This window comes from Lactuca serriola, chromosome 1 (assembly GCF_051521515.1).
Source record: "Lactuca serriola cultivar US96UC23 chromosome 1, Lser_US96UC23_V15, whole genome shotgun sequence".
Classification (NCBI taxonomy): Eukaryota; Viridiplantae; Streptophyta; class Magnoliopsida; order Asterales; family Asteraceae; genus Lactuca; species Lactuca serriola.
The window spans coordinates 5,523,799-5,549,712 of NC_136408.1; the positions used below are offsets into that span (position 1 = coordinate 5,523,799).

Genomic DNA, 25,914 nt, shown 5'->3' on the forward strand with positions numbered 1-25,914 from the left:
GAATTTAGGGTTTCTGGACAGAGGAGGTCGGTAAGGAGGCCAACCAAGGGACTTAAGACCTTTAAATAGGGTGCAACACCCTAAAAATTAGGGTTTCCTTCTTAGCTGCCAGCTCGCCGAGTTGAGACTCCTCAACTCGCCGAGTTGCTTCATTAAATCCCGTGGCTAAACATTCCTCAACACGTCGAGTTGAGGCTACCCAAATCGCCAAGTTCGACTAGAAAATCATACAAAAGATAATTCTTATACCTGGAAGTCGGGATGTTACATGTTTTAAACAAATTCCTTATTACGATGTAGCAAAAACAAGTTTATCCTTCTGAACAACATTTTGTTGAGTATTCCAATATGCTCCCACCAATCCCTCGCTCTGTCCTTCAGAAGACAGGAAGCGAGTCTGACCTTGTCCCCCTCAGGACACCGGCTCGTACGGAATGCGTTGGCAACATCAGTCAACCATCTGCTGCTAGCGATGGGGTCCCTAGCCCCATGATAATTTGGTGCCCCGTAAGCCCTGAACTCTCGAAATGTCAAGGTACGCGCTCCCATCAAAGCCATCATCTCCGTACGGAAGGCTCCCAACCTCTCATCCAAAATCTCCAATATACCCTCCTTGACCGTGCCAAAGATCACAGGAGTCTAATCTAGAATACTGCGCGTAACCTCAACTGATATCAACTCCCTCATTCGCTCCTCGAGCTGCTCGGCTCCTGAACCCGAGCATGATCCCTCTCCGGTGCCTAGTCCGCTCACTGGTCTTTCTCGCAACGTCACCATGCTGAAAATATAATACATCCTCTATCAGAATACTTATCACTGATGCGAGACCAAACACACACCCTACCAGGTTCCCAGTCTTGTCTTGGCCTTTCCCGAGTCGAGTACGGATCCTCTGCTTTCAGTAGTACGGGCCCATACTACCTTCCACATTTATCCGTACTTTCCTCAGGAATTGCTTTGACTCCACCAGATCCCTTATCCACTACTACTGCTCCCAACACTATCTCATCCTAGGCTTACCCTAGGGAAACCTCTGACTCAACTCAAACCAGTCCTCAGCTGCTGAAGGTCTCCTTGTGATGCCAATTAGCCATTACCTGGATACCATCACATGTGACGAGGCTCAGATAATCCTTCGAGTAAAAGACTCGTCCCTACAATGGTTGGACTCAAACGAGAGCTGCGCAATAGGGCCAAATCCAGCACTCTAAGATTATTCAAACCCGATCACATGTGATGTGACGTATTCACCTAATGGCTAACTCCCATCACTCAGAATCCCACAATGCACAAAACAAGCAGCATTCAGACAAGGGAAAATCTAACCATAACATACTCAATCAATCATAATCTCATAGCAAATAATCGATGACGTTAAAAAATTGAAAACAGTCTCTGACTCTTACAATTTCAGACAGTGAAAATCATAAATTTAGATCAAATAAAATATCATGACATATTGAATAAGCATAATCAAAAGTTAGTCATTATGTTGTAGACACATAATGTAATAAACAATAAAATAAAGAATTATATTAAAAGGATCATTACCCTTGCCTCTTTCATAAGGAACCAAAAATCAAAAATATTCATTTGTACTCTTTAATAAAGTGTAATATTTAAAGATTTACCAAATTACCCTTGATCATAGACAAGGCTGATCATACCTTGTAGCCATCACATGTAGAACATTTTAAAAAAATACAAGAAACATTATAAAAAAATAAACTATAGTTATGATATCTATTATAGGGTACATATGAATATTGAAATTAATGCCAACAAAAATCTTCAATATTCAAATGGTTCTGAATACAGCTACCCTCCAATTTTAAGGCTTTTGACTTCACCCCAAACCCAAGTAGAAACGGTCCCTCAAATACTCTAAAAAACTTAAAATATACATAAAAAAGATGAAAAAGGGAGAAATGATCTTTCAAATATAACAACAATATTTTATAGACAATACTACGAACAAGCTAGAAACATGCAAATAGAGATGAAAGAACATCATAATTAGATTAACACCATACACTCATTTAGTCTTTTCTTCTTCCCTTATAGGAGTTTATAAAACATTTTTATTTTCTTATGGATTTCGGAATTACTTTTTTTGAGATATGTGAGGTTGCAAAGAATAAAACAACAAAGAAATGGAAATGATAGGTAATCGTAAAAGCCAAATAATAGTATGAGTAATTCAGTTCCAGAAACATGTTTGTGAGGCATGAAACAGAACATAATGAAAATTTAATACGATTTTTATGTTATATATTGCAATTTAAATTATAAAGACAATCTTTCACATATCTTTGTTTAGTTATTATTATGTAATTTAAAAAGGTTTATATTGCAACTTTTATACTAATGTCTTATCTTATTGTTAATAAAACCTAGATACTCACAATGTTCCCAACCCTATTTTCAAGAGTATAGGGTATAACCATTTATCCTTGAGAAAGTAAACTCAATAAGAAGATTTAAATCAGTTAAATGAAAGAATAAGGTTGTGTAAGGTTCTTATTATACTTCTTAGCATGCCCAGACAACGCAAGTACTTGCATAACATCAAGTTCACAACTAAAATGTATTCCAAAAACACAAAACAAAAATTAGCAATTTGAGTTCTATGTATCACTCCTTTGAAAAAACAGAATAATATGTAATAGATAAATTAGAATACAGTTTTTCCCAAAAAAAAAAACCCTACTAAGTCACCAAAAGTAATCAATCATAAACATTTTCCAATAAGGTTTATCAAGGTAATCTATTTACATGGTATACTAAAACTTTGTAGTTTCTTTGTTATTGGGTCTAAAAGATGTTTTATAAGATTAAAAAGGGATCAGTGAATAACTCCTTTTTGAGAGCCCAATTTGTGTTTTTATAAAAAGATGTTTTTTACAATAAATAAAAACGAATATCACTACTAGGTTTTGCTGAGTTGTAGGATATGTGGATCACTCATTGGTATACGGGTTTGAATTCCATCTCTAAATCCAGGAAGGGATCAAATGGGTAAAACATTATAGACATTGACTTGGGGATATCTTCCATTCACGATTTCATAAGCCACAAAAAAAAAATCATTGACTAAGCACATATACAAAAAACGTAAAATTAAAAAATAAAATCGACATATACAAATTCACTACCTAGTGGACATATCTTTCAAATCGAAACAATGGATGAGAGGTAGTGGTGCTATTGTGTCTATCTTTTTGCTCTCAGATACTTATAACTTAAAAAATCAAAATCAGCAATACAGATCATAAGAAGAAAAATCAAAGCAGATTTAGAAAACGCAACCATTATCGATCTAAACTTAAATCGAAAGGTTTTATAGATTGAAACTTCATAGTTGAAACAAAATAAAATAAACATAATCTAAAACTTAACCCAAATTGATCTAAACTACGATCATATTAAAGTAGAATCCAAATAAAATTTATCTCTATATCATTCCTAATTCTTCCATGATGATCGAACACAAGATTGATCCATACAGATCGAAGCCCACAAGTGTAGGGATACTGATAATAAGGGGTGCGGTGGGGTATTTTTTTCATTTTATTTTTGATGAGATTTAATTGTCATTAATAGAATTTCTAATTTAATTAATTTTATTTTTGGTGAGATTTAATTGCCCTTAATAAAATTCCTAATTTAATTAATTTTACTTTTGATGAGATTTAATTGTCATTAATAAACTTCCTAATTTGAAACATAATATACGTTTTATAAATTTGGTCAACAAAAATAAAATGATTGATAAAGATGATGTCAGCAAACAATCCGATGGTGGAAAATATATGATTAAAATGCAATCAATGACTCTGATTTTTTCAGTTTAGAATTAAAAGTTCTCTTTTAATAATATTTAAAGAAGAAATATATATATATATATATATATATATATATATATATATATATATATATATATATATATATATATATATATATAGGAAATGATCAAATGAGAACGCCTAAAAGGTTGAGAACGCGAGAACAAATCTGATACATTAAATATTTATAATCTAAGGATATCATTAATCATTAATTAAAGAAATTAATAAATGAATTTAATTGTTTTTTTAATTAAAAAAAATATAAAAGGGTATTCAAGTAATTTTATGATGTCATCCAATTTGAATATATCGGGTAAGTTTGAAAATTAAAAGAAACTGTTCCTATGTTTTAGTAATCACAGATAACTTCTAATGTTTTGGATGATTCGATCATATCTTGAAAGGAAAATAGCGTCACAGATAAACGATTATAACACATTCGATTAATACTGTTCATCCGTGAAGAGTTATTTTGCATTCTGAACTTTGTGAAGCGTCGTAGGTGGAGGAATGTCGTCGTTGAACAATCGAAGTGGAAGAAGTAAGTTTTCTAATCTTTATTGAATGTCGAGTGACTGGAAAACGGGTGTATTAGTGTGTTTAGGTTTTTATAATGTGTAAATTTGACGATTCTTAAAACCCTAGAAGTTGGGTCGTTCGTTTTTTCTTTATATCGTCGATTATGAACTGTAGTTAGTCTTCATCTCTGATGAATGTTGTTTTAAATGTTTTGTTTCATAAATAACACGCTGGTGTATTTGATTGTTAAAATGAAAACGGTAATTGTAGATGAGTTCCGAATTTACGGTACTGTGATATTGAATGTGCTTAAAAATCAATAGTTTATGATTGTGTTTGATAGTTATAAGAGGCATATAAATGTGTAATCGGAGTCGACTACTTTGAAGTGTAATAAGGTTACATAAACCCAAAAATTAGGGCTTTTTTTACATCATAATTAGCACAGGAAGAGTAATTGATCTTAGTATTCGATTGTGAATGTTTTTTAGTTGACAAATAATAGCGAATTTTAAGAATGTCATTCATTAATAATGATTACTTGTAAAATCCGATTGTGCGACAGAAGTACTTTTCTAGTATTAATCCTTGTTGTTGGTTGTATGTGTTGTATATTGTTAAATTGATATTCAGTTGTGAATGGGTACTTTATTGAGTATGTATGTGGTTTTGATCCTGTACATGATTTTGTATGTAAAGATTAATGATGTAGGAGTGCCAACTGTTTTATGTGGGTAAGTTAATTGCACTGTTTGTTTCTTGATGATTGTTGTAAACATTACTCTTCCTTTTGGGGAGAAGAGGAGTAATTGATGTTAGTATTCGATTGTGAATGGTCTTTATTAGAAAAATAATAACGAAGGGTATAAATGTCATTTATTACTACTGATTACATGTAAAATCCGATTGTTTTTGAGACATAAGTAATTTTTCTAGTATTATTCCTTGTTGTTGGTTGTATGATTTGTATATTGTTAAAGACATAGTCATTTGTGAATATATACTTTGTTGAGTATGTTTTGTATGTAAAGAATAATGATGTATGAGTCCCAACTGTTTTACGTGAGTAAGTTAACTACACTGTTTGTTTATTGATGATTATTGTAAACATTCCTCTGTTTTTTGGGTATGTGTTTAATGTAGACTGTATAATGGATGATTATTTGAGTTGTTAATGATTCAATTCTGAGTTATAAATGATTAAGGTATATTAATGCTATTATTAGGTAGAAAGAAAAGCGAGATGATATTACTAGAGACGGCATACAGCAAATTCACTAATGAAGAATCCAATCCATTGCTTATTGATATTGAAGATGCAGACAATGAAGGAAACGAACTAGTACAACCTCAGATTAAAAGAGAAGGACAGAAGAAGTTTTCAACACCTAAGAAGAAAACTAAAAATCAAACTGGTGGTGATGATGATTATTTGGAATTTAAAATTTTAAATATCAATTTGAATCTATAGTGATTATGTGTCTTATTTTTTGGACAGGTGTGGGGGAACGTGTTAATCGCACACCAGCTCATTCAATGCGAAGGGATCTTAAAGTTGTAGTTTTGAGCTCAGATTCAAGTAATGTAATTGTTTAGAAATAAATTTATTTAGAGTTTGATGTTGTAGTTAGTTTTAATAACCTGTTTGTTTTGTATTTATTAATAGAAAAAAATAGGAAACCCAAAGTCAATGTGAAGAAGTTTGATGGAGGAAATTCCAGGTTTTCTAAAGCTAAAAAAAATATACAGAAAAAAAAGGTATGAATGATGATTTCATGAAATGTAACTTGTATATTAAAGTATCTTCATTGATGATTATGTTGTCTAATTATTGACAGGTTTCATTGAAAGTTATGACTTGACAGAAGACAGTGGACTAAATAGGGAAAATGAATTGAGAACAAAAAGACGTTTTGATAGATGTAAAACAAAAGCTGATGAAGTTGTTGTTATAAATTCATTTTCAGGTATTGTTATTTTCTTTAATAAATTTAGTATGGCATTGGTTTGTTAATTTATTTCTAATCATTTATTGTGTTAAATTTGTCTTAACAGGAAAAGAGAATGTTACTGTCAAGAACCTTGACGAAGATGAAGACTCTGATTTTGAAGCTGACATAACTGTGGTAACAAGGAAAAAGAGAAGGCATCATACTTCATTCAAAGATGATGACAAAGAAAATGTGAAGAAATTTAAAAGACAAAGGAATAAAGAAGGAAATGTATTGAAGCCAAGAAAACATCCTAAAGTTGTAGCAAGTGGTGCAGAAGAAGCTAAGCGAATACAAGTACGGACATCTCCAAATGTTTTGTACAGTTGTATGCATAACCTTAGCAAGGAACAGGAAGCTTATATTTCTTCTATTGGTTTGGGGCATTTGTTGAAGATGAAAGTGGATGGGTGTGCATCAATTATGGGGCATTATATTGTCAGGAATTTTAACGCAGATAAGATGGTACTCAAACTTCATCATGGAGAGATACCAATCAATCGGCAAGTTATTCACGAAATGTTGGGTCTGCCTCTGGGACATGTTACAATAAAGTCTATGCCTTATAGAGAAGTCACAGATGACACGATAACTGTTTGGAGAAAACAATTCGAAGATGAAGATAATATTAGACCAAGGGCAGTTCAACAAGTTATTATGCAGTCAACACGTGCGGATTTAATGTTTAAAGTAAACATCTTTGTCCTGTTGTGTAATACACAACAGGTCAGTCGATGAGCATGGGCACATGTGACCTGTCGATTTTATCAAAAGTGACGAAAGATATGGATCTAAGTGACATTGATTGGTGTGGATATGTTTTTGATTGCCTTAAGGAGACAAAAAGTGCGTGGAATCCAAACAGCAAAAAAGGATTCTATGTTGGGCCAATTATATTACTGCTGGTAAGATTTGTTTTAAATTAAACTGTCATTCAATATTTGTAGCCTTATGTGTGCAGATTCATTAAAGTGTATTTAAGTAATACATTTTTTATTTGTCTTTGTTGTAGTTGCTATACGTAGAAAGTGTTCGATGCGATTCAGTGAAGATTGTACGATGCAGACCAATAATATGTTGTTGGAGTGTTGATAAACTACGTGAGCGAGAAAGAGTAGAGTGTAGGACAATTGGTCTGGATATGGGTGAATTGCAAGATCCATTTCAATTCGTCAATGAAGCATCGGGAACTGGTAATGTAGGGCAAGAAAAGGTTCAGGTAATATTTTATTGTATTGAACAATGCATATGAAATTTATTATTTGTTTATTTGGTATAGTATAAATTAATTACATTCATAAATTATTGACAGGGAAATGATGCAGGAGATGTAAGGTGTAAGGTAGTAATATAATATAATCATAACTAAATAATAAGTTATTAGTACAACAACTAATATTGTGTTGCTTTTCGTAGGGAAATCATGGAGATGATATTTTTAGTGGAAGTGGGGAAAGTGTTGAGGTAGTTAACTACCTATTCACATTTGAATAATGAGTTTCTACAGTATTAATTAATACTAGCTGACATATTAATATTTTTATTTGGTTTGTAACATAATTCTGTTGTGGTGACCTAATTAGACAACTGTTAAAAGAATAAAGGAGATGTACGACATGATATTGCAGCAAAAGAAAGTGTTGGAAGACAAAATAAATGATGCTGTCAAGAAATATCCTGATAATCAGTTGGTCAAAGAATGGAAAAACAAAGTAAATGATTTGTTTAATGAAGTTTCTGCATCAGAGGAACCAGAACAGTCTCAATGGTGGTATGATAACGAGGCTGAAATTGAACGTACGCTGATTCTAGCTACAACTAACAAACAGTTTGACAACTCCCTGATAGCAAAATGTAGTATTCAAATGTCACAGGAGTATGCAGATTTCGCGAATAGATCTGGAACAAAATCTTTTAAGAATACACCACCATCTAAAATGGAAATGCCAATTCCTTTGTCTGTAGTACCATTCAAAAAAGATGAACATTGGGTTAGTAGAAGAGGGTACAGGCCTCGCATGAAATCCGAATATCTAAAATCTCCTTACGTTATACGGGCTGTTGATATCATCAAAGGAGTTCCACGGCAGGAAAAACGTGTAGCAGAATGGATATTCTCTCTCCAGGGAGATCCAAAGTAAGTTGCATTTAAAATATTTTTAAAATTACTTAATTTTATTGTTTGCTTATTAAAAATAGTATTAATTTTACACGTCTATTGCAGTGATATAGTTTTCCACACTCTGGATGGGTTTTCTGCTCAAAGGTTTCATATGGAAAGTTTCTTTCCAACATGTGAACTATTTGGCCATGTCATTGATTGTTGGAGTCAAGTGTTGAATCTTGATGAAAGTAAGCGTGCACCTGAATCGCCCCTGAGAGTTTATTGCAAGACAGACGTGACGGTATATTTTAATATTGTTCAATGTTGATTATATTATTTTTTAAATACAAACATATAAAAAAGTTAATGAGTTTTTAAATTTCGATCACAGAATTCGTATCTAGAAAGTGGTTTAACAGAAAGTCAACGTAAAGATAAATTCATTGAGAATTTGGTGCTTTCTATTGAAGATATGGACGCAAGCCTACGTTTTGTTGGACTGGTAAGAGATATATCTCCACAGTTTACTTACATGTGTATTTATCATTGATCAAATATGAATATTAAATAAAGTGAATACAATTGTAATTAATAAACGTTGCAGCTTTTCCTACCAATCATCCGTTCCTTCCACATTTTCCTTTTTGTGATCAATCTACAACAACCAGAGTTTGTAATCGTTGACAACAACAAAGTTGATGATCCTGATGGTGAGAGATATGGTCAGTTGCCCCAAATCATTGTAAGTGATTAATAAAATTTACTTTACATAATTAATAAAATTTAATATGTGTTCACAATGTTTTTTTACATTTTCAGAAAGAGTACATAGTTGATTACTTAAAATCTCAGAATCATCCAAAAGCTGAGATGTTTTCACATGTGATGCCACATAGACTGCAAATGCCTTGGAGAACAATAAACAACAGCATTGATTGTGGTGTGTTTACGATGCGTCACATGGAAACATATATGGGTGGAGGTATGAATGAGTTTACAGCTGGATTCAAGAACGAGTCTTCTGCACAAGATGATCAACTTGTTAAACTGAGGACAAAGTATTTATACAAAATCCTCACTCATGAATATAATGTGCAAAAGGATTATGTGCTGCAAAAGGTTGATGAATTCCACAAGATTCCTTCAAAACAACGTTCTCAAATGTTGGCCATTGCAAAGGAAGAAATTCACAGGAGATTGGATGTTTTAAGTTAGTTGTTTTAAAAAAGTTATTTTAGTTATGACTTTAATGGTTTCTTTTTGATGGATTAAAAACAATGTTTTTGTATGCTAAGGATGTTAACTTGGGTTGCTGAACGTACAATACTTACTTTTGGTTTGCTAATTTTAGTAATGGACTAGTGATATTTTAGTATTTATATTTTTACATTAACATTTGAATAATTAAGTTATCTTAGAAAATGATGATTAACATTGATGGTATAGTTTTTCTGTATATTCAGTAATGATTCTAACTAACAAAAATTTGTCAATATGCTATTTTACTATGAACAAACAATCAGAATTTTTAATAGTTAAAGTGAACATATCTATATTATATAATGATTGTTGGTGCTTTTATATCTTAATGTATGTTGTTATTTAAATATTGAATAATAGCTTAAACACTTATTTGAAGTATTCCTAACATATTATACTTTAGTTCAACCTACATACATACTTTTGGTTTGCTAATTTTAGTAATGGACTAGTGATATTTTAGTATTTATGTTTTTACATTAACATTTGAATAATTAAGTTATCTTAGAAAATGATGATTAACATTGATGGTATAGTTTTACTGTATATTCAGTAATGATTCTAACCAACAAACATTTGTTAATATGCTATTTTACTGTGAACATACAATCAGAATTTTTAATAGGTAAAGTGATTGATGGTTTTATAATTTCAAGAAAGCACAAGTATATCTATTGTAAGTGCGAACTGTTTTAATCTAATAAAAGAGGTTTAAATACCAGATATTGTCATTAATCTGTTAACATTACCAAGTTTGGGATTGTTATTATTCATCTATGCATAAAATAAAAACGTCAAAAGTAATGAAAGTGGTTTAAGATAACATAACCTACTAAATCATAGAAACATATTCTTATTCATAAGTGTAATAGAAAAGTAAAATCTATTGGGAAAATGACTGGGCAATTTTAAGCTGCTTTTGACTCTCGTGCAAGTCTTACTTTGCAAGTCCTCCAATTATGGTTAACATATTGATTGCAACCTATGCACATTCTGGTTTTTTTCTTTGCAGCTGCAACAGCTTTCTCAATAGCACTAACCATTCTTTTCTTAGTTCCACTACCTTTGGTACGTATAGATGCAGGTGGATGGATATTTATTTCATCAGGAATGTTGCGTATTCCAAGCATCCGAATAATTTCTTCTTCATCGTTATCAGATGATGTTTGGTTGGAACTGGCAAACTCCATTGCTGCCTGCTTCAACGTACGTGTTTTTTCAACAAACTCCAACAATTTCTTTTTGCTTCTTTTGAAATGATCCAAACAGTATTCAATATTGTTGTATGCCTCTGTTAAAAGTTTAAAGGTGTCATCTTCTATTTCCATGGCAACATGTTTCATGGCAAACAAATGGCTGGAAATTGCATCCCTTCTCCATCTTCTTAGAATATACTGCTCTGGAATCTCTTCAATATGGTTGTTTTTCAATACAGCAAAAATATGATGACACAAAATGCCAGTACGTATGAAGTGATTGCATGAACATTTAACTTCTTTTTCAGGCAACTTTAGTTCAACCTACATTGTATAATAAAATACAATAAAAATAATGTATGTTAGTAACTGATTGAAGTAACATATTAGTTGGTGGTTATTGCATAATAATGAAAAAAATATATGTAATTTAAAAATAATTATATAATATGCTTGTATGATGACTAATGAAAAGCATTTAAACGATGAATATAACCTTGCATTTTATCTTCAACTGTTTGCTCTTATCCGTTTGTGTAATCATAACAACTTGCCACCCATCAATCTTTTCAACACTGTCGATAGAACAGTACCAGGCTGCTTTAAATATTTCCTTTTTGACCTCATAGAATTTTTTTTTTGTGTAAACCGCAGCTGCATGTTCTAGTAAGCCACTTGGAAGCGTCATTTCATGCTTTGCATTTTTTGTATCATGTTCTAGTTTCTGTTGAGCATTTCGTTGCTTTCCAATTGCGGTGTCGTAGTTCATCATGAAATAGATAAGCAAATTACCAGAGTTAGAGTATTTATTAAAAAATGAGTTCACGCTTTCAGACCTTGAAGTAGTTTTCATCAGACCGTGTAGTGGCATGTCTTTAAAATAGGCTGGAATCCAAAGTTTTCGATCCCTGTACATATCTTTGAACCATCTTTTGTCATGTAGTTTGAATTTTCTCATAAGCAGTTTCCACCTTGATTCAAACACTTCAGGCTCGATATAGACATTCCAAACAAGCTTTGTAAAACGCTTGCGAAAATCAGTGTTTTTCAAAAAATCGGCTGAAACCTAAAAAAAATAGAAATTTATTAGATTAACTATGAATAAACAATATGTATGCTAATCGTTATTAAAAATATGTTAAACTGTGTAAATCATTGATAAATAAAACATGTTTCGTGTTAACATAGGCCAAAATATACACACCTTGGCTTGTAGTTTTTTCATAATGTGCCACATACATAAACGATGATTAGAATTAGGAAATATTGCTTCAACGGCCTGTAGAATTGCTAGATCTTGGTCTGTTAACACTAATTGAGGGTGTTTTACATGTGCTTTCAAAAAAGCTTCGAGCAACCAACGATAAGATTCTATTGACTCGTTGCTTAACAAACTTGCCCCAATGTTTATTGAACGTTTGTGGTTATCAATGGCTGTAAACGGCACAAAAATCATTCCACACCTGTATCAAAAAGGTAATTAAAAACAGATTGAATATTGATTACGAAGTCAAAAAAACATCAATATTCATACTTAAATAAAAAAAATGTGTAATGAGTATAAGAGCGTATACTTATTTGTTCGGAATGTAGCATCAAATGATATCACATCTCCAAACTCCTCGTAATATAACTTATCGGTTTCATCCGCCCAAAACATTGCGTTTAACACACTATCAACACATTTATACTCAAATGTGTAATTATGAAACTCATCTTTCCTTATGTTCATTTTGTCAACAACCAGCTGTGCATCCTTGTCACCTATAATGTTTCCCACCTTCCTTCTGAAATTTTTATAATCAATTGCTTCAGGGCCAACGTTTTCATAACCTCCTTGCAAACTAGCTTGTAACTTGTGTGCCTTTGTTGCACCGATGTTAGATGTTGAAGAACGCACTATAAACTCCTTGTCTTTATAACTAAGTCGTCGTGCACGTTTGGAATACCGTCTTTCTTCTTTAGTCTCTGGGGGGTGGTTGTGATTCTCTTCAAACTCATATATTTTACACGCATTAGTTTGCATATGTAACCTTTCAAACTTTATCAATGCCTTGCAGTCCGTAATTTTGAAGTTTGAGTTTCGTTTATTCCTTCCACTCCCCTCGGGATCCAAAGTGTTAGTTGATCTGTTAGGTATTTTACCCATTTTGTTGCACACTACATACCTTTTTTTAATGGTTTTGTCACCAAACCTCGTTACTGTATTTAACCTGACACCAAAACCTGCTTTATCTGCATATAATTTATACATTTCAACCGCCTCCTCTAATGATTGATATATAGCATTTACATCTGGCATAAAATCTTTAGGAACAATAGGTTTCCACAACTTGGTTTTCCCACCAGGAGAGTCAACAACATTACTATTGAATGATTCCTCTTCAGAATCAGTTCGATTTGTACCTGTTTTTTAATACAACAAAAAACAATAATGCGACATGCAAAACCTGATATAAAATTCTATGAATTACGTATACATAAACTAAAGAACTTTATAATCATAATAAACGTCTGTGAAACAGTAACCATATTTGAATTGTTTACATATTTGAGTCGTATTAACGCATAATCACCAATGATTATCAAACTTAATCAACATTGTTTTAAACTTAAGAAAAAATCACCAACGAGGGACTCCAGTACAACGATATGTGATATAAACCATCATTACATAATTAATACATGCAACGTATATGACCAATCATATACAAATATGTACTCCGGTCTTATTCAACATATACAAAAATTTAATAACTATTGAAAAACACGAACTGTAATTACAAAATATTGATTACGATTTCATTATTTACCTTCACTAGCATAATCAGAAATTTGATTTCTTCCGTCGAATTGATCATCGGACTTATAGAAATCGTCGTCGTCAAATTCATTACAGTTGACGTCTTCTTCGCCATATTGATCATCATCTTCTGTATCATCGCTACTGTAATCAAAACAGTCCGACATCGATATTGATTTGAATCACAAATGTTATACTGCGTTGTTATCTTCAAACGTAAATGATTAACAATATACAAAATTCGACTGAAATTCCGATTGCTATACTCGAAATCGTCCTGGAAATCGTATCTTCAATTCAATATCTCATTTAACGATAACTATGGAATATCCCTTAATTATAGGAAAATATTAATGGATAATATATTGATTATTAATTGTATTATATTAATTAAAAAATAATTTAAATACAAATTTACTTAAATACCCTAATAAAATGATTGGCTGATAATTGTTCTCACGTTCTTAACCTTTTAGGCGTTCTCATTTGATCCTACTCCTATATATATATATATATATATATATATATATATATATATATATATATATTACTATCTTATAAAACAAATCTTACTATTTCTATAAATAACTTTAATAAAATAATAATATTTTTTTAAGACGTTCAAGTCTCTAAGCTTAAAATACAACTAATCATCAATAAAATAATATTAAAATTTAATTCACGTTTTGAATATTAAAATATCGGTAGATCGTACAAAACATGAAGCGCTAAATACAAATTTTAAATGAATTGATACCTTTAATTCGGAGGCTTTTGACCCAACATGCTGATGGAGTATATGCTAAAATCCCAATATCTTGGCAATATGTCTCTATGTTTCTAGGCTGCCATCTCATATATCCTCGTCTTGCCGATATCAAGTCTTCCTGGCGGCGAACAATCGAATTGGTTTCAGGTAAAACACATTCTCTATCCCCTCTTTTCTAATCCTTGAATACACAATTCACTTCTATTTTCTTTTGATTTTTGGTTTGAATTTTCTAATTTCTTTGATTTAATGTTGTTGATTTTCAAGTAGTTTGAAGAAGGTTGAAGATGCCAGACCCGTGTTTTTGCTTACTGCCTTCAATTCACAAGTATGGGCTTTCCTTCCCTAAATTGACTTATGGTCTTGTTAGTAAATACAACTTGATTTTCCATCTTCACCTATAAATTAGTCTTTCTAGATCTGTTCACAGGTCCATTCTCCACCATCGCGTTCACATGATCAGCCATCACCCCTGTGACAACCATCTGACACCGTCGCACCAGTCATTGATTTGTAACCTTACTTATCTTGAGCTGGATTGGCAAATGAAACCCCTATATCTAAGTTGCAACTATCAGATGCAGTACATAAAATGGTAGGGCTTCAAACTTTTGTGTATCTGTCCCCTATCTCTATGCTCATATTTTTTGGTTTATTTTGCAACAGAAGCATGATCGAGTCTGATTTTTTAGTTGGAATCTCTGGTAAGTCCGATTTTCGGTTTATTTTGCAACCAGTGGTGTGTGGTGTGTTAGGGAGTTCACATTATCCTCAAATGTTTCCCTTTCTCCTTATTTTTTAATCTCTCATTGATTGATCTCCATTGTTTTACCAAAGCAGAAACCTCAGAAAAAAAAACTCGAAAGGGAGAAATAGTTTCATACTCAGTTTCACTGGATTCCTTTTCTTCTTATGTCGCTTCAAGTTCCAACCGTGGTATGAAGGTTAAATAATTTGAACTAGCATCTTCATTGTATATTTATAAAATTGAATTAATCTTTCTTAGATCTGTTGCTTGCGCTAAAATTGATTAATTTGTTCATTGTAATGATTGTGATGTTCATTTACTTGTGGATAATTAGGGCTTGGCAGCACCAAATTGACGAGTCTGATTCCTCTACTTCATGGTAAACATCATTTCACATTTCCAATTAAGAATAGGCTTTTACTTTATTGTGGGAAATCAACGATAATTATTTATTTTTTTTCAGTATTTTTCTAGATTCAAGCTACAACTTTGGGAAATTATCTCAGTTTTTTTTATATTTCCACCCTGTTTCTTTCAGATGATCTTCATGTAAGTGCTCTGCAAGGTAAATTAGGGACAAAAAGGTGAATTGAATCTCCGTCCCTTTTATTGTCAAATTTTTCCTTAATATGTTGGATTTTTCTTCATCTAGGTGCTCTATAGGACTCAACAACCACCATTTTTTTGGATCACACCAGGCACTACTGCCATGACGACCTCAAACTTCACACGCTCGCCATATCCAATGTTGACATTTTTTTGGATTACACCAGGACTCAACAACAACCAATGTTCTCTCCCCACTGCATAAAAGAAAAGACACACACATACACTTATCAATCTGCAAAATACCGAATGATGACTTTTTTCAATCCCAAATCCTGTTTATCTTAGTTTCTATGATTTTTTTGGCCATGTTCTTTTAATTTAGGTCTGAAAACGGATGATCAGGTGTGTTAATTGGCTGCAGGTCTAAAACTTTTGGAAAATTATTTCCTCTTTGAACCCCTTTTTATGATAAATTTCTAGCTTTCTTTTCTGTTTTTTATTTTTTGCCTTTTTGTCTGAGTTTGGTATCAAGTAATCTACAAAGAAAGTTTGAAATCATCATTTTTTTGTTTATCTACTCATTACGTGAAATCTGCATATTTTTGTTATTATTTACTTGGTGTGCTTTTGGTATGATGCTAATTAAGTTGGAGCAGGAAAACTTACAGTTCTGCCCATGGATTTGGTAATCTGGTTATATTGGGAGGTACAAGTTGGTATTATTGTAGGTACGGTTGGTAGATTGAAGAGACGGCGAGGGGAAAGCCTTCTTTTTCTTTGATGTTGACAAAATTAACTCTTGTTTGATCCTTTATGTTTTGATCTTTTGTTTAGTTAACGATGCCATATTATCTAATTTTGGAGGATTGTAATATTTTTTCGGAAATCACATCTTTACCCTTTATAGTTAGTTACTATTGATTGGTGGGATGGTAAATCTGGAAAACCTTCTTTTTCTTCGAATTTGACAAAAATACCTGGTGTTGGTTCGGTTAAATATTCATATAAACTTGTAGTGATTGGTGTTGCTTCAGTCGGCTCTTAATCTATGATGTTATTCCTGGTTTGACATTCATTGTCCATTAATTTATTATAGCATCCTGCATTTATTTTTATCATCACATTACTATATTTTTGGAATTTTCACGTGGTTATAGAAACATCATTAATCCAACTCAAAACAACTTTTTGTGCCTGATAAGGATAATTATTGAAAGTAAAATGCTATATTTGGGACACAAACTACATCAAATTAATAACAAAAAACAATGAAAATGCATTTCTGAAAATACAAAGTAACTAAAATACTTGATCTTTCAAGTGGTAACTTGACAACTTTTTGATGCGTCATTCATATTGAATTTGTTTTATTAAAAGAAAATATGGAATGAATGCAAGAAAATGTGAAGGAACCAGTTGGTATCAAGTTTTAACAGAATGTTTCTTTTAATATGCACCTTTTAACATGTTTAATAAAACATAAATGTATTAGAAAACAACTAATGGGCAAAGACATTTAAAAAATAAGTTAATACAAGGGGTTTTTATTTGGAAATGGATGTTTTTATATGGAAATGGATGTTTGTATAACTTAAGGACCAAGACCCTTGACATAATTAATTGAAAATTGATGTTTTTATTTTAATTTTATTACATTATCTTTTCTTATTTCTTTTCAAGATAATGTAAAAATACTACATCGACAGGTCTTACAAGATATTTCCTATTTGTTGCTCTCATTATTATTTTTGACTATTTGTTACTATGTTCGTTTGGTATATTTCTATTATTAAAAAAAAATCAAAGTGATTACTAAGTTATACAAATATTATCATTGTTAGTAAAAGTCATTTTTTGGTAACCATAACAATACCTTCGTTTTATGGCCTTAGATATTGTTCCTGTAAATATATATATCAAAACTAATTCTATTCTCTTGGATATGTACTTCTTTTTTTGGAACATAAATTTTTTGTTAAAAAAACATATTGCCGAAAAAAACTGTTCGTCACCGCCGCTTTGCGCGGATAAACGGCTAGTGTATATATATATATATATATATATATATATATATATATATATATATATATATATATATATATATATATATATATATATTAGTAGTTTTACATAAACAAGTTAGTTTTTCAAGAAAAAAAAGTAGAAAGGGTAGTTTGGTCTTCCTGATCCAACTTTTCTCTTTCTCTCCTCCTTATATCCTCCCGCGTCTAATGTCTTCCAACAAATCTGTTGTATTCCATAAACACGATGAGACTCGGCAATATACAGCTACTCTTATTATGTCTCATACTCACAACAGTACTCGTACTCACCGAGTCAACTCAGCCACCGTTCGCCTGCGACTCATCCAAACCCGCCACCAAATCATTCCCATTCTGCAAAACCACACTACCCATCTCCGCCCGTGTCAAAGACCTCGTCTCCCGCCTCACCCTCGACGAGAAGATCTTGCAGCTCGTGAACACCGCGCCGGCGATCCCACGACTCGGTATCCCTGCCTATGAGTGGTGGTCGGAGGCATTGCACGGCGTTTCAAACTCGGGATATGGCATTCGCTTCAATGGCACTATCAAGTCCGCCACCAGTTTCCCTCAAGTTATCCTCACCGCCGCTTCTTTTGATGCCAGATTGTGGTATCGAATCGGTCAGGTGAATCGGCTTAACTCAGTACCGATTTAATATTAATTTATGGACTCTGGTTACAACGCTTTGCTTTATTAATTATTATTATGCCTTTTCTTCTTTAAATACTTCCAAATAATTGAATAAAAACTTTTTGGCGCATAGCCATGATATGTAATAAACAATGATAAATTATGTTCACCGAATGTATTTTAGATCGTTCTTGTATTATAAAACGTATCATATTAGTTGGTAATATACTAATATATGTTTTAAAGTAACATTTTACCATTGCATTTTGCTCTCAATATATTTTAATGTATATATTTGTCTTTACTGTATTATTTTTTACCTTGAAATATATTTATTTTTCAATGATTATTGATTAGGCAATTGGATTGGAGGCGAGGGCTGTTTATAATCAAGGCCAAGCCAATGGAATGACATTTTGGGCCCCAAACATTAACGTGTTTAGGGACCCAAGGTGGGGTAGAGGTCAAGAGACACCTGGCGAAGACCCATTGGTCAGTGGCAAATATGCAATTTCTTATGTTAGAGGGGTCCAAGGTGACAATTTTGAAGGTGGAGGTCTTAAAGATGGACATCTGCAAGCTTCTGCTTGTTGCAAACACTTCACTGCCTATGATTTGGATCATTGGAATGGTGTTAGCAGATTTGGTTATGATGCTAAGGTTAGTATATTTCCATTTTTTCTCCTTATAATATACAAATGAAAATACACTTTGCATGCAAAAAAAATGTTATATTATAACTCGCAAAAACAAATCGTAGAATATTTTTATAACTATACATTGTATGTGGAAGTAAATATCATAACTAGCAAAAAAACAAATCGTAGAATATTTTTAATTTTTTTAACATCATAAAAAATGTTACTCTCAAGAAATTATTCCTTTTTCTTGAGACTTGTGCTAGAAATTTATGTTTTTTGTATTATAAATATTTGATGACTGATACTTCTTTCCGGATTTTGTGTTTGCAACGTTTATGGGTTGGTTTTTTCTTTTTTCTTTTTGGAATTTTTTATATTATATTATTGGAAAAAAGATTTGGACTATTCCGTTTTTGGACTTTTCCCAAAAAAGAGGAGCACGACCCATGACTAGAATTACAATAATTTTAGATATAAATAGCATTATCTGAATCATTTACAAATATATATACATATCCAAATAGAAAAGCAAAGTACTAAAATATCATTAATGGAGTTTGATGTTTGTGATCGTTTATTTTTGGCAGTAGATATTAATAACCAATCACATAACAAATCCGGAATACGTGACATAACTCTTCTTTCATGTTATTTTGATTTTATTATTATTTAAGGATATCTTATATTGTGAAAATGTAAAAAATAGGTGACAAAACAAGATCTTGCTGACACTTATCAACCACCATTTCAAAGTTGCATACAACGTGCTGGAGCTAGCGGAATCATGTGCGCTTATAACCGTGTCAATGGAGTCCCAAATTGTGCTGATGAAAATCTTTTATCCAACATTGCCCGGAAGCAATGGGGTTTTAAAGGGTAATATCCCAATCCCATATACAAAAGAAAAAAAAATCAAAAACAAAAAAAAATAAATGAACTATGATATTTCTTTGTTTAGAGAGTTTTTGTAAATTAATGGTAGTATTATTTACGATTTACAAGATTCTTTATTAAACAAATATCTCTTTAAAGATATTGAGTAAATTACAAGATTGGGGGCATATTGGTAATTCCACATCTTTTTGTTCAGGTACATCACTTCAGACTGTGATGCAGTATCCATCATATATGATGTTCATAAATATGCCAAAACACCAGAAGATGCAGTTGCTGATGTACTTAAAGCAGGTATCCCTTTTTCTTACTACTTTTACTTTCAATCCTTTAACTATTTATATTCAACAAAAGGTCCCCCCTTTGGAGTACTACTCTCTTCTTCATCTGTCCTTTTACATATACAAGTGTCTTGTACTCTTGAGTCTTTTTAGAATTTTTTTTACAGTAAAAATTTACTGTGATCCCTTGTTGATATATTATCAATTGATAATACTATTGGTTTACGTACATGAGATTCCGTTTTTTCGTTTGATTGACTACACTCTTTGTTAGGTCACGAAATGGGACCCATTAAATAAAGTATACTAAATGAATGACCCTTCTAGCTTTTATGCTTCGAATTATGAGTTTTTGAACACCGACATTCGTGAGATCTAGTTGAAGATTAAAGTATGAATTTAGTCCCTGGACAATTCATCAAGCTATTAGTGTATATGATCATAACCGTTTGTTTGTTGAAGGAGACAAATTATCAAATTTGTAGTTCAAAGGGAGAAAGGTTCACATAATCACAATATAAACCTTTTTCTTATGACTATTTTCTACAGAAATATAATAATTTTATGTTAAATGTTTCAAATTAATCATACTGTTTTTCAAACTATCTAAACTTAGATTACATATTTATCCTTGTAACAGTCGTATTTATTGAAATATAATTTTATAATTTTCTATCATTATTCTACATGAAGCTCACAGGCATAGGGATAGGGTTGGTTAACTTAAGTAGTTAACACTAATTCATGATCACCTAAAATCAAAATCTGATTCTTATATAGTTATATTTATATATATTGCCAACGAATTATAAAGTTATTATCTGATTCTTATATTTATATATATTGCAATCAATTATTGCTTTCTGAGTCTCGTGGAAATATATATATATATATATATATATATATATATATATATATATATATATATATAGTAATTGTTATTTTCTGTATTATGTGGTATATGATTGGAGTCATTGGACCATTTTGGTTGTTTGGTCCAACTATTGCGCATGGCTTAACTAAAGTCCATATAATAGACATTTGGTCCATACACGTGACTCTTAAAATAATTAGACTGTTTTCCTTTTTTCCTTTTTTAATTTTTGACTTTTTGAATCTACCACCCCACATATCTTATTAACACTGTCATTTTTTTTTTAAAATTTATATATCCATAATAGAAATACATTATACATTCATATTTTTTTTTATCTATAATCGTAACTTAATCATATTAGTTTACCGATAACCTATACTAGCAACACCTTTATACTTCCTTATACACAATAGGAACATACTCACAAATTTTTACCCATATTACCAATGCAAACAGTTCTTTAATTGATAATATCAATACATAACAAATATATTGGTAGCAAAATGTAAGTACTTTGTTATTGTGAGTAAGTATGTTATTACGTGTAAAAATAAAGTCTAATGCTATTATTGATAAAAGAATGTAAGAACGTTGCTAAGATCAGTATAGTATAAAATACAATGCTCAATCTTATATGTCACACCTCTTATATTTCACTAAGTGTAAGTAAATATAAACTACAATCACATGAACTCAAAGTATGTTAAAATCGGCAAAGTAAAATTCTTGTTTTGTTGAAAAAAAAATAACAGGCATGGATGTAGACTGTGGTTTCTACTTGAAGAACCACACCAAATCAGCAGTCCAAAAGAAGAAAGTCCTTGAATCGGACATAGACAGAGCCCTTACCAACCTCTTCACCATGAGAATGAGACTCGGTTTGTTCAATGGCAACCCAGCCACACTCCCATACGGCTCAATCGGTCCGAACCAAGTCTGCACCAAAGCGCACCAGGACCTAGCCCTTGACGCTGCAAGAAACGGAATTGTCCTTCTAAAGAACTCAGCTAAACTCCTCCCATTGAAAAAAACCATTTCCTCCTTAGCCGTTATTGGCCCTAACGCCAATTCCGCTTATACCCTCGTCGGAAACTACGCAGGCCCACCTTGCAAATCCATTGAGCCTCTCAAAGCCCTTCAGAGCTATGTGAAAAACACGCAGTACCATAAAGGGTGCAACTTTGTTAATTGCACATCGGCTTCGATCAATGAGGCTGTTGAGGTGGCTAAAAAGGCGGATTATGTGGTTTTGTTTATGGGGTTGGATCAGGGGGAGGAAAGGGAGGATTTTGATCGGGTTGATTTGGTGCTTCCGGGGAAACAACGGGATCTGATTAGTAGTGTGGCTAAGGCGGCTAAAAAACCGGTGATTTTGGTGATGATTTGTGGTGGTCCGGTGGATATTTCGTTTGCTAAACGTGATCCCAAGATTGGTGGAATCTTGTGGGCCGGTTATCCTGGTGAATCCGGTGGTATTGCACTTGCGGAGATCATCTTTGGTGATCATAATCCAGGTAAAGTTCGAGCAATTTATTCAAAATCGTACGTCATGATAGTTTTAATCTATAAACATTTTTATTCGTGTGCCCTGTTTCTGCAGGAGGGAAGCTACCAATGACATGGTACCCAAAAGAGTTCGTGAAGATACCAATGACAGACATGAGAATGAGACCACAACCATCCTCTGGTTATCCCGGGCGTACGTATAGATTCTACACAGGCAGAAAAGTTTTCCGGTTTGGCTATGGGCTCAGCTACTCAAAGTACACATACGAATTTGTATCTGTCACACAAAACAAACTCTCCTTAACCCAAATTTCAAACACCGGTTTCACCCTTCAGAATTCCGATTCCGTTCATTACACACCAATCTCCGACACCGAAACCGAATCATGTGAAAAGTCCAAGTTTTCAGCCACCATCGGAATCCAGAATCACGGGGAAATGGAAGGGAAACATGCGGTTTTGCTGTTTGTGAAGCAAGACGGAATTGGAAACGGAAAGGCTAGGAAGCAGTTGGCGGCATTCGAGAGTGTGAAAACGAAAGGCGGAGAAAGGGTTGAAATTGAATTTGTGATCAATCCGTGTGAGCATTTTAGGACAGCAAATGAAGATGGGTTGATGGTGATTGAAGAGGGGTCTCGTTATCTTGCTGTTGGTGATCAGCAATACGAGATTAGTGTTTCAGCTTGATGTTTGACGGATCTTCAAATGGTCTGATTCGAGCTATTGTGCATTGCGGTTTTTATGTGGAGTTTTGTGGTTTGTTTTTAGAGCAATGTACTTTGTGGAGGGAAACACGAATACACGGTTGTTTATTTAACAATTCTATTTAGTAATATTTGAACCTATGAAGTTCTGTCATTGATACATTAAATCGAAGAGTTCTTATTATTACTGAAAATTAATGAAGTGATCAAATGATTTATTATTATTAAGCTATGTAGTATGGTCACAATATGCTAACTAGAAAAGTGATGCCACATATACCCTATATCACCTCCATTACATGTTAGTGTTTGGAAATGATTATTACTTCACATATATATATATATATATATATATATATATATATATATATATATATATATATATATATATATATATATATATATATATATATATATATATTAACTGGCATTATATTAAATAAAAACACAATTATTAAACCTGCATAAATATTTTATAAATAAAAAAACATTAACTTAAATAAAAATAATATTTTTAAAATTCAACATACATTTTACCAAAACTAATTTTAACCTACAAAAAAATAGCCCACTAAGAATATACTTACTTAGATTTATCTAAACCCAACATGCCCTACTTTCATTCAAGTTGCAGTCATCTAAACATTGCAGCCTCCTCTTTTCTTCTTCTTCTTTCTAGCTTGCACGTTGTAATTTCTTTTTCCGGCAAGCACATAGAAGATTTCTGGCAACTTCCTTCAAGAACAACAACCATTTTTGTGACCGTTTGGAAGAAACAAATCTCATTAGTTATGATAACCCGTAGAGCTGTCCACTCCACACCATGACTAAGAGCCAATGGGGCGGTATTCACGCGCGGAAATGTCTGCCAGCTTAGCTCTTCATGCGTGAGCATCCTTCCATACCCAAAGGCCTTAATGGAACATCACAAAGCAGTTAGGAACATGATAAACAACATCAACCAACCGAATTCTTGTAAGCTAATGGGATGTTCGGTATAAGCCTTCTTGTCTTCGTCTAAGAGCCATAGAGAAATTTCTAAAGAAGGCATGCAACTAGAAAAAGGCCACATGATGTGAATTAAAATAGTAGACACTAAATTTTAATTCAAAATAAATTAATTAGTAGATAAGTACCCAGTTTCTATATATAGAAGTAACATCTACACATGAATAACATAGATAAGTACTATATAAATGAAATAATAAGTAGACAAAACATAAAAATAATATAAGTACACCCTGGGTTTTAAATGTTGTAAGTGGTGACATGACGATGATGTTAAGCATAGATGCTTTTTACGAGTTATAGCAAGTCATGATGTTTTTTTAAACGTAATGTAACATGACAATTTTGTATATATAAAAAAAGAAATCATATAAAATATATCAAAATTTTAGAAGTGTTATCAATACTCAATAACAAAAAGTTCAAAAAAAAATCAATGATTTTATGTATGATAAAAGAATGTGCATTGAAAAAAAACTAACCTGCTATGGGGCATCTAGACGAGCCATGAAATGCGTCATGTCTAACAACGTTGCAAGCATTTTCGAGATGAAAAAGTCAAGTCTCCACGCAAGACACATTTTTTATACCCCTACGCTGAAGGACACCACATCCAAAGTTTTCAAACTCTCAAGATAAAAATTAATAGTATCAAGTAAGTAGAGAATATTCACAAATAATTTTCCATATTAAAAATATTTGATTCTTAGACCATCCACATTTATACAATTATAATACATTTTTAAACATATCAAGTTAGCCCATATATTTACTGACTATACATATACAAAGCCAACATATTTTGAAAAATAAACCCCCGTCAACACATACCTTTTATATATATATATATATATATATATATATATATATATATATATATATATATATATATATATATATATATATATATATATATATATATATATACTAGCCGTTTACCCACACCAAGCGACGGGTACAAACAATTTTTTCAGAGATAGTACACTTTAGGCGATTATTTTATTTTCCATATGCATAAATAGGCTTTCAATGAAAATGGAGAATGGTTTCCTTTCAACAAATGACTGGATAGGTTCATTTCATCAAACAAATATTAATTACTTTCTACAATATAGCCCCATATTTTGTAGTGACACTGAAGGGCGGATGGATGATCGAAAACTAATTATTACTTCTCTTTGATTATTCTAATAAAAACATATATAAAATAATAATTACAACAAAGAAAAGACAAAGAAGAAATCAGAAAATAAGGGAAAGACGAAGGCAAAGATGAATGATAATCGGTTTAATGGTGATACGTGTCTCGTATTAGTAACAGGGAAACATTGCAGCGGTGAAATTGAGAAAAAAACAAAATTATGTGGTCAAAATATGAATCACAAAAAAAGTATTGTTCCTAAGTTAGAGAGGATTTAATATATGTGTATAATTGTATATAGATATAAGCAAGTTAATAATAATTTGGTGTAGTTTAAGAATATATATATATATATATATATATATATATATATATATATATATATATATATATATATATA

General features: G+C 32.1%; 2 protein-coding genes and 2 long non-coding RNA genes across 15 annotated transcripts; 3 read left to right on the forward strand and 1 right to left on the reverse strand.

The window, feature by feature from the left end:
* The first annotated feature begins 7,498 nt into the window (after positions 1-7,498).
* Positions 7,499-7,822, forward strand: LOC145067360 (uncharacterized). The gene is made up of 3 exons (XR_013688834.1): positions 7,499-7,577; positions 7,671-7,700; positions 7,775-7,822. It is a non-coding gene; the product is annotated as an uncharacterized LOC145067360 (long non-coding RNA).
* A 2,808-nt stretch (positions 7,823-10,630) lies between these two features.
* Positions 10,631-13,888, reverse strand: LOC145050996 (protein FAR1-RELATED SEQUENCE 5-like). The gene is made up of 5 exons (XM_078999160.1): positions 13,732-13,888; positions 12,493-13,324; positions 12,123-12,381; positions 11,415-11,984; positions 10,631-11,242 (listed from the first exon to the last, which is right to left on the reverse strand). The coding sequence occupies exons 1-5, from the start codon at positions 13,886-13,888 to the stop codon at positions 10,631-10,633; spliced, it is 2,430 nt and encodes an 809-aa protein (XP_078855286.1).
* A 611-nt stretch (positions 13,889-14,499) lies between these two features.
* Positions 14,500-16,697, forward strand: LOC145087546 (uncharacterized). 12 transcript variants are annotated; one of them, XR_013700864.1, is made up of 8 exons: positions 14,500-14,637; positions 14,758-14,818; positions 14,900-15,085; positions 15,157-15,194; positions 15,331-15,426; positions 15,573-15,617; positions 15,777-15,822; positions 15,891-16,697. It is a non-coding gene; the product is annotated as an uncharacterized LOC145087546 (long non-coding RNA). The 12 variants fall into 12 exon arrangements; XR_013700847.1 differs by having other exon boundaries at positions 14,909-15,085; XR_013700890.1 differs by having other exon boundaries at positions 14,921-15,085.
* A 1,313-nt stretch (positions 16,698-18,010) lies between these two features.
* On the forward strand, positions 18,011-23,532 carry LOC145088059 (Glycosyl hydrolase family protein). The gene is made up of 6 exons (XM_079026290.1): positions 18,011-18,457; positions 18,820-19,122; positions 19,810-19,979; positions 20,194-20,291; positions 21,908-22,669; positions 22,756-23,532. The coding sequence occupies exons 1-6, from the start codon at positions 18,056-18,058 to the stop codon at positions 23,346-23,348; spliced, it is 2,328 nt and encodes a 775-aa protein (XP_078882416.1). The 5' UTR covers positions 18,011-18,055; the 3' UTR covers positions 23,349-23,532.
* Positions 23,533-25,914: the final 2,382 nt, after the last annotated feature.

Coding starts and splice junctions, on each gene's coding strand:
- LOC145050996 (XM_078999160.1), bottom strand. CDS start 13,888: ATGTCGGACTGTTTTGATTACAGTAGCGATGATACAGAAGATGATGAT. Junction 11,985..12,122: donor TGAAAAAACTACAAGCCAAG/GTGTGTATATTT, acceptor TATTTTTTTTAG/GTTTCAGCCGATTTTTTGAA. Junction 11,243..11,414: donor AGTTGAAGATAAAATGCAAG/GTTATATTCATC, acceptor TATACAATGTAG/GTTGAACTAAAGTTGCCTGA.
- LOC145088059 (XM_079026290.1), top strand. CDS start 18,056: ATGAGACTCGGCAATATACAGCTACTCTTATTATGTCTCATACTCACA. Junction 19,980..20,193: donor AAGCAATGGGGTTTTAAAGG/GTAATATCCCAA, acceptor CTTTTTGTTCAG/GTACATCACTTCAGACTGTG. Junction 22,670..22,755: donor CTTTGGTGATCATAATCCAG/GTAAAGTTCGAG, acceptor CTGTTTCTGCAG/GAGGGAAGCTACCAATGACA.